This window comes from Nycticebus coucang, chromosome 9, assembly GCF_027406575.1.
Source record: "Nycticebus coucang isolate mNycCou1 chromosome 9, mNycCou1.pri, whole genome shotgun sequence".
Classification (NCBI taxonomy): Eukaryota; Metazoa; Chordata; class Mammalia; order Primates; family Lorisidae; genus Nycticebus; species Nycticebus coucang.
In genome coordinates this window covers 47,484,273-47,497,022 of record NC_069788.1, presented here as the reverse complement: position 1 = coordinate 47,497,022, position 12,750 = coordinate 47,484,273, and the positions used below count along the sequence as shown (strand labels likewise).

General features: G+C 49.9%; 2 protein-coding genes across 2 annotated transcripts; one reads left to right on the top strand and one right to left on the bottom strand.

The window, feature by feature from the left end:
• Positions 1–27: 27 nt before the first annotated feature.
• CFB (complement factor B) lies at positions 28–6,200 on the top strand. Its single transcript, XM_053601367.1, has 18 exons — positions 28–283; positions 372–605; positions 1,005–1,190; positions 1,329–1,502; positions 1,740–1,841; positions 1,948–2,084; positions 2,359–2,497; positions 2,835–2,966; positions 3,432–3,533; positions 3,610–3,747; positions 4,234–4,331; positions 4,468–4,585; positions 4,751–4,904; positions 5,013–5,089; positions 5,286–5,386; positions 5,475–5,607; positions 5,686–5,735; positions 5,996–6,200. The coding sequence occupies exons 1-18, from the start codon at positions 220–222 to the stop codon at positions 6,149–6,151; spliced, it is 2,295 nt and encodes a 764-aa protein (XP_053457342.1). The 5' UTR covers positions 28–219; the 3' UTR covers positions 6,152–6,200.
• A 148-nt stretch (positions 6,201–6,348) lies between these two features.
• On the bottom strand, positions 6,349–12,660 carry NELFE (negative elongation factor complex member E). The gene is made up of 11 exons (XM_053601374.1): positions 12,586–12,660; positions 12,073–12,155; positions 10,371–10,440; positions 10,123–10,268; positions 9,250–9,324; positions 9,089–9,126; positions 8,602–8,909; positions 8,345–8,489; positions 8,127–8,181; positions 7,777–7,879; positions 6,349–6,518 (listed from the first exon to the last, which is right to left on the bottom strand). The coding sequence occupies exons 2-11, from the start codon at positions 12,145–12,147 to the stop codon at positions 6,421–6,423; spliced, it is 1,113 nt and encodes a 370-aa protein (XP_053457349.1). The 5' UTR covers positions 12,148–12,155; positions 12,586–12,660; the 3' UTR covers positions 6,349–6,420.
• Between the last annotated feature and the right edge of the window lie 90 nt (positions 12,661–12,750).

The window sequence follows — 12,750 nt, the reverse complement described above, 5'->3', positions numbered from 1 at the left end:
AGTGATGAGGGCAGGGCAGGAGGGACAGGCGGGGCAGCTGCAGGTGCCAGAACACAGATTGCATAAAAGGCTAGGGGATGGTGGGGGACAGAGGAAGGGAGAGCTACTAGGCCCAGGTCTGGAGTTTCAGCTTGGACACAGAGCCAGGAAGACGTGCAGAGCAAGCCTGGGCAGGCCATCTTAACCCTAGTCCCAGCTTCTCTCCTGCCTTCTATTGCTATGGGGAGCTATCAAAGTCCCCGATTCTGCCTGGTATCCTTGGTCTTGGGCCTCTTGTCTGGAGGTAAGTGAGGCTCCCCTGCCCCCTCCTGCTGCTCCTAGCATCCCTCCTCGGCCTTGTGGGGCTAGGCTTCATCAGCCTTTCTCTTTAGGTGTGAGCACAACCCCTTTGCCTTTGGCCCAGCCCCAAGGCTCCTGCCCTCTGGAGGGGATACAGATCAAAGGTGGCTCCTTCCGACTTCTTCAAAATGGCCATACACTCGAGTATGTGTGTCCTTCCGGCTTCTACCCATACCCTGTGCAGATTCGCACCTGCAGATCCACGGGGTCCTGGAGCACCCTGAAGACTCGAGACCAAAAGATTGTCAAGAAGGCAGAGTGCAGAGGTCTGAGAGCAGTGAACGTGGGAGGTGGCCTAAGGGAGGGCTGAGCAAATGGCAGCAAGGTTGGGACTAGGATGAGAATGGACTTGTGTTGAGACCAGACAGGCTAACAAGGTGGGCTGACCAAGAGCAGAAACAGTTCTAGGGTGGCAGATGGGAAGAAGGGGGTTGGAAGAAGAGCTAACTTTTACTAAGCATTTATCCTGGGGTTCCAGGTTTAAAAAAGCACTCATAAATAGGGAGGGAAGAGCAGCAGGACCCCCAGGTGTTGAGGGGTAGGTAGATGCTACTCCTGTGGGACTGGGAATGAGCTGTGTCTCAGTGACAGGGTCTCCGAGACCAGGAAGGATAGCCTTAAAGTAGTCCTTCCCTCTTGACGTCTACTTGTCCTCTTCCCAAAAGCAATTAACTGCCCAAGACCACAAGGGTTCGAGAATGGAGAATACTGGCCCCAGTCCCCCTACTACAATGTTAGTGACGAGATCTCTTTCCACTGCTACGATGGTTACACTCTCCGGGGCTCTGCCAATCGCACCTGCCAAGAGAATGGCCGGTGGGATGGGCAAACAACGATCTGTGACAATGGAGGTAAGAAGTGTCCCCTTCCTCATTGCCCTCTCCCTGACTGCACTCCAGCTTGAGGAATGGGCACCCTAACTCTTGCTCTCTGCCTTGCCTTCTGGGCTTCAGGCTTTAGTGCTCACTCCGTGTCTTATGCCTCTGCAGCGGGGTATTGCTCCAACCCGGGCATTCCCATCGGCACAAGGAAGGTGGGCAGCCAGTACCGCCTTGAGGATAGTGTTACTTACTACTGCAGCCGAGGGCTTACCCTGCGTGGCTCCGAGCGGCGAACATGTCAGGAAGGTGGCTCTTGGAGTGGGACAGAGCCTTCCTGCCAAGGTGACCCTTGACCTGTGATTCCAAGTCAGATCCTGCTCTCCTGTCCTACTGTCCCCACACCAGGGTACTGTCTTCTCTCCTTGCCTCAACCCCTGCTCCTTCCTTACTTCTTTTAAACCTCCCTCTAGGACTTTCTCACTTCTGAGCCCTTTCCACCCTAGATACTCACATCCTGCCTCTTTTGTCACTGTGTCCCTGACCCTTCCAGACATTTGACCTGATTTCCGATTTCTCTAGATTCCTTCATGTATGACACCCCCCAAGAGGTGGCTGAAGCCTTCCTGTCTTCCCTGACAGAGACCATAGAAGGAGTGGATGCTGAAGATGGGCACAGCCCAGGTTTGGAGGCAGAGGGAGGAGACAGTGAGGGCACTGGGGGAGGGGGGTGATGGAGATGGATGAGAACCACACATGCTAGAGCCTGAGTCTCTCTGCCGGCATTCAGGGGAACAACAGAAGCGGAAGATTGTTCTGGACCCCTCAGGCTCCATGAATATCTACCTGGTGCTGGATGGATCAGACAGCATTGGAGCCAGCAACTTCACAGGGGCCAAGAGGTGTCTATCCAACTTAATTGAGAAGGTGGAGTCCCCCTTCCCCTAAACCTGGGGACTCTGTATTGCTCTTCCAGGACTAGCTTCCTGATAATCCTAGAACTTTTGAATTATATGGCCCCAGAAAATCTCTGGGTCCTATCTTCTCTCCTTCTTTGCTTGAAGCGGTCTCTTGAATGTGAACAGATTCCTCCATGAACCTCGCCCCTGAGTCTTACTATGATCCCGGAAAAGTTAACGGAATTCTCCCAATTTCAGTATTCTACTTTCAATGCCCTGACTCCTTGCTCCCTCACCCACAGGTGGCGAGTTATGGGGTGAGACCAAGATATAGTCTAATAACATATGCCACATATCCCAACATTTTGATCAAAGTGTCTGACACAAAGAGCAATGATGCAGACTGGGTCACAGAGCAGCTCAACAAAATCAGTTATGAAGGTCAGAGGTTAGGGAAGGGAGGGATGGGAGGTCTACTTTGGGTTGGAGGGGTCAGAAGGTTCAGGAGTATTGTGTGGAGGGGGTGGTGAGACCATACTAAGGGTGACAGGGAGGACCACTTTGTAGTCAGAAGTTGAATAGCAGGGTCATAGGGCAATGGGGGTTAGTGGGAACCTATTGGAGGCTGGGAAAGCCACACTGGGGCCAAAGGGAAGTCAGTGGGATGATGATCAACTCAAAAAGTTGGAAGTTGTGGAATCTGTTTGCCAGTAGGCCGCTGGGGTTGAAGAATGGCTTGGAAGACTAGGTGAAGTGATGACCTCTTCCCTCTCCACAGACCACAAGTTGAAGTCAGGGACTAACACCAAGAAGGCCCTCCAGGCAGTGTACAGTATGATGAGCTGGGCAGAGGACACCCCTCCTGAAGGCTGGAACCGTACCCGCCATGTCATCATCCTCATGACTGATGGTCAGAAGGGACCTCTCTCCTGTCTCAGCCTCCCTACCCTCTCAGAACAGTGTGTAGCTCTTAAGGCCACTTGTATCATTAGACTCAGGGTTGAGGCCCTGAATACCCATCTTCCCTTTTATTTGAAGCAGTCACAGTCTCTTGACTGTGAAGATTCCTTCACAATCCTCAGCCCTTGAACCTCTATGACCTTCTTTGTCCCAAAAAAGTTCCTAAATTCTCCCAACCATAGTATTCTATACTTTCCATGTCCTGCCTCCCTTGCCAAAAGCAGATCATAGCCAGCTGTTCATCTTGTCTGTGACCCTTTACAAAGAGGGACCCTTCTCACCAAAGCCTTCTATGATCTGCCACCTCCATTCCCTCCTCAACCTGCTTACCCAGCCATGTGTGTCACTGTCTCTAGCCAGTTTATCTTCCTTGACCCTTTTTCTTCTTTTTTCCATGGTCCCTGTCTTTCTGCAGGCTTACACAACATGGGTGGGGACCCAGTCACTGTCATTGATGAGATCCGGGACTTGTTGAACATTGGCAGGGATCGCAAAAACCCAAGGGAGGATTATCTAGGTGAGTGACCTGCCTAGGACACAGCACCACACTTCCTTAGGGCCTGGAGTCTCACTGCTTCCTTTTTCTTCCTCAGATATCTATGTATTTGGGGTTGGGCCTCTGGTGGACCAAATGAACATCAATGCTTTGGCTTCCAAGAAAGACAACGAGCAACATGTGTTCAAAGTCAAGGACATGGAAAACTTGGAAGATGTTTTCTTCCAAATGATTGGTAGGAAGATACAAGGGCATTAAGTACTCAACTCTCTCCAGACCACCTGGAAGTCACTTATGTTTCCTCTACCCCTGAACCTAATATTCTGGAAAGCCTTTCTCATTGCTCCTCCTCTGTCACTATTCCTGTTTCTTGGCACTGTCTACTTCCTAATCTCAGAATCACAGAGCTCTGTGTAACTTAGAGATCTTATGGTCCCTTATTTAACAAGCGCAGAAACTGAGACCAAAGGAAGTCAAGGGACAGCAAATTAGCAACTGAGTTGGGTCCAAAACCAGCCAGCTTCTGATAGCATAGTCCCAAGTCCTTTTCACTACACAACAGCATTCCCTCACTCCTAACGTAAGTAAATGCCTGTGGCTTGTCCCTTTCTCCTCATAAGTCTCTGCTCCAGGTAGATGTGCAGGGAACCCTCCCCAAAAGGCTGCTGCCATTTGAAAATGAAGTGTCCCCAGCTTTCAGCACATTCTCCTTCTCTGTCAGATGAAACCAAGTCTTTGGGTCTCTGTGGCATGGTTTGGGAACACAGGAAAGGTACCGATTACCACAAGCAACCATGGCAGGCCAAGATCTCAATCACTGTAAGCACAGCATCTCAGGAGTGGGGACTTAGGGGGTGAGGTCGGGGTAAAATAGGGGTAGGGGAAGGGCAAAATGTTTATATTACATTGTGGTTTATTAAAGTTGAGCTTTCCCCCTCCATTGTTCCATTTCCAGCGCCCTTCAAAGGGACATGAGAACTGTATGGGGGCTGTGGTGTCTGAGTACTTTGTGCTGACAGCGGCACACTGTTTCACTGTGGATGACCAGGAACACTCAATCAAGGTCAGCGTGGGTAAGGATGCAATTGACTAGTCCTACATTCCACCTGCACTCAATGCAGCCCCTTCCCTTGCACCCTAGACTAGTCAAGGATGGGGAAGACTTGAAGTTAGAGGAATGATTTGGGGTCAGAGGCAGGACGCTGTTCAGAGAAGTGGTACCCACTCTGCTATTTCAGGAGGGCAGAGGCGGGAGCTGGAGGTAGAAGAAGTCCTATTTCACCCCAACTACAACATCAATGGGAAAAAGGCAGAAGGAATTCCTGAATTTTATGACTATGATGTGGCCCTGGTCAAGCTCAAGAATAAGCTGAAGTATGGCGAGACTCTCAGGTGAGAACAGCTGGATCCTTGAGGAAAGGCTGGGAAAGGCAAGGTAGAACAGAGGGGTAAGGGACAGGCCCAGTCTGCTGTCCCTGACTGTTCCCCTCTCCTGAACAGGCCCATTTGTCTCCCCTGCACTGAGGGAACAACTCGAGCTTTGAGGCTTCCTCAGGCAACCACTTGCCAGCAACACAGTAAGACATATTCAGGGAAATGAAAAAGATGAGAATCCAAGAGATGAGTGGGGCATGAGAGGGAGGTATACTAGGGAGCATGCGCACAGCCCAGTGCCCAGCTTGTAGGAAGGCCTTGAGGGACATCCGCTGATGATAAAGGCAATGGGGAGATGGTAAGGGCAGGTGAAGTGACCCAGTCTGCCCATCTATCCAGAGGAAGAGCTGCTCCCTGCAATGGATGTCAAAGCTCTGTTTGTGTCTGAGGAGGAGAAGAAGCTGACCCGGAAGGAGGTCTATATCAAGAATGGGGATAAGGTAAGAAATGGGAGGTCCTAGGCCATAATCCCTTCTAAGTCACTTTGGTTTATCAATCCTTTCTTCTCTGTGCCACCTACCTCCCCAGAAAGCCAGCTGTGAGAGAGATGCTCAATATGCACCAGGGTATGACAAAGTCAAGGACATCTCTGAGGTGGTCACCCCCAGGTTCCTTTGCACTGGAGGGGTGAATCCCTATGCCGACCCCAATACTTGCAGAGGTGAGAGAAGGCTCTTTGCCTGTGCCTCAGGTTCCTGAGGCCCGAGTCCTTTTCCTTACAGCTTCTCCTCTTACACAGGTGATTCTGGAGGCCCCCTGATTATTCATAAGAGGAGTCGCTTCATTCAAGTGAGTTCTCCCTTTCCTGTTTGTGGGGAGATGCCAAGTGGTCAGCATAGACCTCCAAAGCAGGAAAGCTCAATGCATGTGGCTAGTAATAGGAAGTGGGCAGAGGCTCACTCATCTTAGGACCATGAGGAGAACAGGGCTGAGCTGGATCCCCGGTCTAATTCCTTTAGATAAGCTCAGACCCTATTAAGAACAGCCAAACTTCTGGGATTAGGAAGGAATTCCACCAAATGATCCATGGCACCCCCTTGCCTCTGCAGGTTGGCATAATCAGCTGGGGGGTAGTGGATGTCTGCAAAAACCAGAGACGGCAACGACAGGCACCTGCTCATGCCCGAGACTTTCACATCAACCTCTTTCAAGTGCTGCCATGGCTGAAAGAGAAACTCAAAGATGAGGATCTGGATTTTCTTTAAGGGGTTTCCTGGAAAGGGGCATGGGATTGAATTAAAACAGCTGCGATAATGCCTGTGTTCCAGATCCTTTTGGGGTAAGGGAGTGGGGAATGTGCACTGGCTATGTTGTTACAAGTGAGATCAAATTTGACAGCCGTTTTTAAAGGCTGAACCCCAATCCCAAGTGGTGAAAAACCAGAGGCTGAGGGAGATGTGTGAGCTTCCACCTCAGTGTTTTACTGAGACCGGCATTGGGGGCATATGAGGCACAAGGAATCCAGCTCCATTCCCTAGAAGCCATCCACAAGGTTTTCCTTGTAGACGTCATCACTGTAGACAATCTGGGTCCTCTTGTCCCGGTGGCAACCCTTAGGGCTGTTCTGGACAGCTAGGGAGGGAGGAGAGGGACAGTTAGGGTCTGAAGGAGATCACTGATCAGACCTGAGGCCCAGAACCTGACTACCTCACTCCCGGCCGCTGCCCACTGGTGGCCAGAATGGCCTGTCTCCTTTCAGCCTCCTCAAATTGCAGCCCCCGAACCACTGCCAAGGAGCTATTATTGTGACACACGTGGAGACTGTGATAAATGTCTTGCTCTTAGAAAAACCCTAAATGTTGTCATTGCTGAGGCATATGAATGTTAACATGCTTTCAATCATTATGTCAAAAATTAAAAATCAAAAAAATCTCTGTAGCCCTTTATTGATATGCTGGTCAATTCTGGCTTGCTTTCCTTCTGTCTGCAGGGCCTTTCTTTCTGCTCATTTCTTTCCCAGGAAAAATCTATTTCATATTTTCAGGCAAAATGGGTTATCTGCACTAAAAGATGCTATTAGCCCCCACCAGAACTCATCCAGTGTGTAGCTTTGGCCCTCAGCATTTTCCCTCAAGTCTCTAGTTGCTTCTTCCCCTTCCTCCCCTCCACACGTCCCTCGTCACCCCATCCAAGGATTCCATCCCTAGACCCTAGGGCTAAAGAGAATTCCACCCATGACAGTTCCCACTCTTTGTGATCTTTGTACCTCAATACTTCTGACCACTCTCTCCTCAAAGTATGTGTCATATAGCTTCAGTGGCCCTGGCCCCTCTGGTGCTGCTCCCAGCCCTCTGATCTCTCCTGACTCCTTTGCTGCATCCTCAACATCAGCCTAACTTGTCAGGAGAGCTGGGGATACATGGGGCGTAAGTACAGTCTGCTTCCTAACACAGTCCCTGAATATTGTTCAAGCCTGTCCGGAGTCATTCATTTTTCCAAAATCAGTCTCTTCTGACGATACTGTTTTATAGCCATCCTGTTTTTAACCTATGTTTTTGTTCCTTACCTCACATCTGAGTTTCAGATCTCTAATTTCAAATATGAAACCTACTCTCTGCCCTTTCAAAATGAACAAGTCTCATGAGATGCTCATCTTCCTCAGCAACCTGACTCCAGCTCCCTCTTTCTTGCCGGTTTCAGTCATCACTTTGGGAGTTGTTTTCAATCTTTTTTCTCCTTTTTCCTTTACTCTAATTGAAAGCCTCACAATCCCCTTACCATCTCCATAGCCTCCATGTAAATTCTGACCTCGATCACCCCTAGGGAACCCAGGCATGTGCAGGGGAACAAAAAGAAGGGATGGGTTGTGGAAAAGAATCCCAGTTCTTACCAAGGGAGCCCCAGACAGACTTGCCAGTAGCAGCATCCAGCATGGGCTGTTTGCGGGCTATGTTGACTTGAGCTGCACAGACTCTCACTTGGGTCCCATTGAGCTAGAACAGAAGAAGGGAGGAGGCAGAAGGTGGGGGAGGAAAACATTACACAAAACCAAAGGAGTTATTTCAAGGGTTGCTATCCTGGGAGTAGACTGAATAGGGATCTAAGAATGTAAGTTTTCTGTGTCAATAGGGAGACTTTCTCTGTCAAGAGGAACCAATTTCCTACTGGCTCCCAGTATTTTAAGGAGAGAACATGAGGATGGCAGGAGGGATGGGATGAACGGATCTGGGAAGTCCCAACCTCAGCAACAGCCTGATCTGCTGACTCCATCTTTTCATAGGTGACGAAGGCACAGCTGGGATAAGAGAAAACAGGGTCAGTGGGAGGCCTATGGGCTTTTCTGGACCCAACCAAACTCAGTGCTCACAGGCTGCTGCAGGCAGGGAAGCCTCCTCCCCCACGTCCCACACCCCAGGGATCTTCCAGGACTTCTCATCATGCCTTGTTGTGATCCTTACTTTCTGGGTGGGTCCATGGAGAGGTCAATGATGTTTCCAAAGGGAGAGAAGGCCCCACGGAGGAGGGTGGGCGTCATGTCTTCCCCATACACATAGAGTGTATTCCCCTTCCGAGGAGCCCGGCGTTCAGGGAATGAGTCCGACCCTGTGGGATTGGGGATCACAGTCACAAGACATAGCCCATTTCACACTCTACTTAGCATGACCCACGTAAACCCTAGCTTAGGTCACCTTCCCCTCCAGCTATGATCACTCACTGCGGAAAGGGCCCTCTCGGTCTCGGTCTCGATCTCGGTCTCGGTCCCGATCCCTGTCCCGTTCCCGATCCCTGTCCCGTTCCCGATCTCTATCTCGATCCCGCTCCCGATCTCGGTCTCTGTCCCGGTTCCTCTCGTGGCTGCGGTCCCGGCTGCGGCTTCGGGGAGGGGAGGTTGAGGAGCGGGCACCTCCACGTTCTTCATAGCCCCAGTCAAAGGTTCGAGGGGGGCCATCATTAGCCCCTGTGCCCTCTGCCTCTTCTCCATCTGGTCCCAGTTCTCGAAGCCGATCACTAGAAGATACAAAGCTGGAGAAAAGTAGACAGTGAGGATTAAAGGGGGCTTATGCTTCCTCCTCCCAGACCCCGTGGACACTCAACATTCCCTTTGCAGCCCGGTTCCTTCCACTCCAATTCCAAACCTCCCAAGGATGTATGCAATCAACCGCAACACCAAGTGGGCTCAGTCGTACTGCTAACTCTCTAACCTCTCATACAGAGATTTCCTCTGAGGACGTCTGGACGACTGAAAAAGAAACCAAGAATAGTTAAGACAATTGCCAATTGCTGATATGTGGTCCAAAATATGTGGGTCTTTCATCTTCCTCAATCCCCAGCCCTTCAGGGACAGATAATTAGGAACCATTACCTCCTGCAGGTCATCATCAGCAGATATGCTCCTTTGGAACGGCTGAAAAGTGGGGACTGGTCCCTTCTCGGGGTCCTGGAGAAGTGGTAAGGATCTATCTCAGTGTGGGAGCAGAAGTGTTCCTTTTCCCTCATTCTCTTCTTGGCTTTTTTTTTTTTTTTTAATTCTATGTACATTTCTTCTTCTTATTTTTTTTTTAGACAGAGCCTCAAGCTGTCGCCCTGGGTAGAGTGCCATGGCATCACAGCTCACAGCAACCTCTAACTCCTGGGCTCAAGTGATTCTCTTGCCTCCATCTCCCAAGTAGCTGGGCCTACAGGCGCCTGCCACAACGCCCAGCTATTTTTTGGTTACAGCCGTCATTGTTGTTTGGCAGGCCCAGGCTGGATTCGAACCCGCCAGCTCAGGTGTATGTGGCTGGTGCCTTAGCTGCTTGAGCCACAGGTGCCAAGCCTACATCTCTTATTTTTTATAAGTGACCTGACATATACGTATTTATGTAAACCTCTCCCGAATCTGATGATTTTCAGTCCATTCAACCCCTCAGAACAACACATTCCAAGAACTCAAATCTAATTTACAGAATTTGTAAGATGAGAAGAATTTAGGGCGGCGCCTGTGGCTCAAGGAGTAGGGCGCCGGTCCCATATGCCGGAGGTGGCGGGTTCAAACCCAGCCCTGGCCCCCCCCCAAAAAAAAGATGAGAAGAATTTAGAAGTCACCGAACTTTTTCATTTTACAGATAAGAAACCTCAAGCTCAGAGTGGTTACTGTAATTTGCATTTCCATTCCCTTAAACCTACCTCCATTCCAACCTGGAGGAATGCTCTCTGTAGTCAAGGGTCCCTGAATAATCCTTCTGCTTATGCTCACCTTTAACTTCCCCTCTAGGGTTCGAGAACGTTTGAAGCCTGAGTTCTTGGTCTCAGCCTTGATGGCGCTGATGGCTCCTGACTTCACCAGCTGCTTTGCCTGCTCTGTTGCTGTGGCTGTGTCCACCACAGGCTGCTCTGATAGTGCTTGAGTAGTGAGGGGAAGAGGCATTTTGTTGGCTAGGCTATGAGAAAGGAGAGCCTCATGCTGCCCATTTTCAGTCCATCCCTATTTTCCCTGGTACTCACAGCGTTTGACACCACCTTGGCTGGCTGTGCTGCTGCTACTTTGCTTCTTCAAAGCCAGCAATGCCTTTTTCTGTGAATGAGGGTGAGAAGAGAGGGGTCAATGAGGGCCAACCCCTGGCCAGGTCCTCTCCCAAGGTCCTTGGGTGCATCACTCTGGGATATCAAGAAAGGTGTCCCTAAAGTGGTGCATTGAGATAGCCCTCCCTCTTACATCTGGTCCCCCAGATCATGTACAATGCCAATAATACCTAATCTAACCAAACCATGGAATTCAGAAGCTTTCCAGAGTCTCACATTTTTGAAGTTGAAGACAAAGATTTCAACCATGGACTGGTGCCCCAGGACATAAACTAAAAGTGAGTATAAGCCTGTATGTATTTTTGGGGGGCTTCATCCAACCAACCCCTGCATCTTTAATGAGATCCAGACATTTTGTAACAAAAATATTCAGAAGTCTAATGCATGGCTCCTACCCTCAAGATGCTTATAGTCTGGTAAATAAAACGACTAGAGTGAACTGCCAAGAATGATTATAAGAAGTGCAGATTACTCACACCTAAAAACAAGTAAGATTTTCTGATGCTTAATGGCTATTAAACTAGGCCCTCCACGGGATCTGCACTATAGAGAGGAGAAGGGTATTTTAGACAAAGGAAACAAGGTGGCAAAGATGCAAAGAAGGTCTTGAGAATTCATTTTTTTTTTTTAAGGACAGAATCTCACTTTGTCGCCCTTGGTATGACGCCATGGCATCACAGTTTACAGCAACCTCCAAATCTTGCACTTAAGCAATTCTCTTGCCTCAGCCTCCCAAGTAGCTGGGACTACAGGCACCTGCCACAGAGCCCGGCTATTTTTTGGTTGTAGTTGTCATTGTTGTTTGGCAGGCCCGGGCTGGATTTGAACCCGCCAGCTCTGGTGTTTATGGCTGGTGCCCTAGACCCTGAGCTACAGGCGCGGGGCCAAAAGAACACATATTTCGACAGTAGTGAATAGTTCTATTTAACTAGACAGGGATGCCAAATTAAGGTTCTGGGGCTTTGTTATATAGACAATGTGAAACCACTTGTGGGTTTTGAGAAAGAGAGGGAGTGGAGTTTTGTGTTTTCAATGGATCATTTTAGCAGAAGTGAAGAAATCTGTTAAAAAAAAAAAAAGACTAGAAACTTGTTGATAGACCTTACAACAGCCTAGGTGACTGTCAGTAAAGCCCCGGCTCTGGAAGAATACACAGTAAAGAATTAACAGGAAAAATGACTTCAAAAGAAGAATCAAGAAGACTTGGCAAATGTTCGGCTATACAATTAGTGGGAAAGCTGGAGATGAGATTTTGAGTCCAAATGTACAAGAGAATTGAGTGGAGTCAGTCCTACGTGGAAGATGGAGAATAGATAGAAAGGTAACAGCTTCAGTTTTAGGTATCTGAAGTTTATCAGTAAGACAGTGGATGGAACTGGAAAAACCAAACTTGGGGATTATCAGATCTTAGATGTTATTAAAAGTTAGAGAAAGGAAGACTCCACGGGAGACTACACAGAAAAGAGAGAATGTCTACACGAAGACTCAGAGAAGCTACACTAAGAGGGGATATGTCTCCAGGTATGTGCCAGAAGAATCCCCCCATCCCCTCACACTCACCCCAGGTGTTCTCAGAGTGCAGAGTCTGTGAAAGGTTGGGCCATGCCCACACACACTCCCTCACCTTTTTCTTGAGTTTGTTGAATTTCTTCTGCAGAGCCTCCTCCTCCTCGCTCAGTCCGGGGGGTATCACCAACATGGTGGCTCCTGGTTCAGGGGCAGGGCCCAAGACATCTTTCTCCACTGTCACCACCCCAGGGTTCACACGCAGTCCAAACTGTGCCCAACCCCAACCCTCCAGGACTGCCTACTCCTGACTTTAGTCTTTCCCTACCCCTTGCTTAAACCAGGTTGCCATCCATAGCTCCCGCTCTTCGAAATTCCCTCTTGTCTCGAGGGATCAGACTTCAGCGCCTTGGGGTACCACGTGGCATGGGGAGGGAAAAACACCCTCTCGGTCGCCAAGACGATGGCACCCTATCCCCTTACTCCCTCTGGGGTTAGTAGGGTCAACCGCGGAGTTCGAACAGCAAAGGAGGCAGCAGAATCCACGCAACGCTCTCAGAGCAACGAAAAGGGGAAGAAGAGAGAAGGGACTCGGAAAAATGAGCGAAGGGAGAGGCGGAGAAGGCCTTACCTGAGGGGGCGGCAACCAAGCCCCCACGGTCTCGGGCGGCGCCCGCGCTGGCCGCCGACGGCGGGCTCAGAGCGATGACGTAGGGAGAGGCGGAGAACGCGGTAACCAAGGCGGCCAAAGGTGCACTTCCGCCCGGCCTTCCACCCGGACAGATCGACCTCCGCC

Excerpts from the sequence above, each read along its gene's own strand:
- NELFE (XM_053601374.1), bottom strand. The coding sequence starts at position 12,147 with ATGTTGGTGATACCCCCCGGACTGAGCGAGGAGGAGGAGGCTCTGCAG. Across the intron at positions 10,269-10,370 it reads CCAAGGTGGTGTCAAACGCT|CACTATCAGAGCAGCCTGTG; the intron begins GTGAGTACCAGG and ends TCACTACTCAAG. Across the intron at positions 8,910-9,088 it reads AGGAAATCTCTGTATGAGAG|CTTTGTATCTTCTAGTGATC; the intron begins GTTAGAGAGTTA and ends ACTTTTCTCCAG.
- CFB (XM_053601367.1), top strand. The coding sequence starts at position 220 with ATGGGGAGCTATCAAAGTCCCCGATTCTGCCTGGTATCCTTGGTCTTG. Across the intron at positions 4,905-5,012 it reads AAGTATGGCGAGACTCTCAG|GCCCATTTGTCTCCCCTGCA; the intron begins GTGAGAACAGCT and ends TCTCCTGAACAG. Across the intron at positions 5,387-5,474 it reads ATATCAAGAATGGGGATAAG|AAAGCCAGCTGTGAGAGAGA; the intron begins GTAAGAAATGGG and ends CTACCTCCCCAG.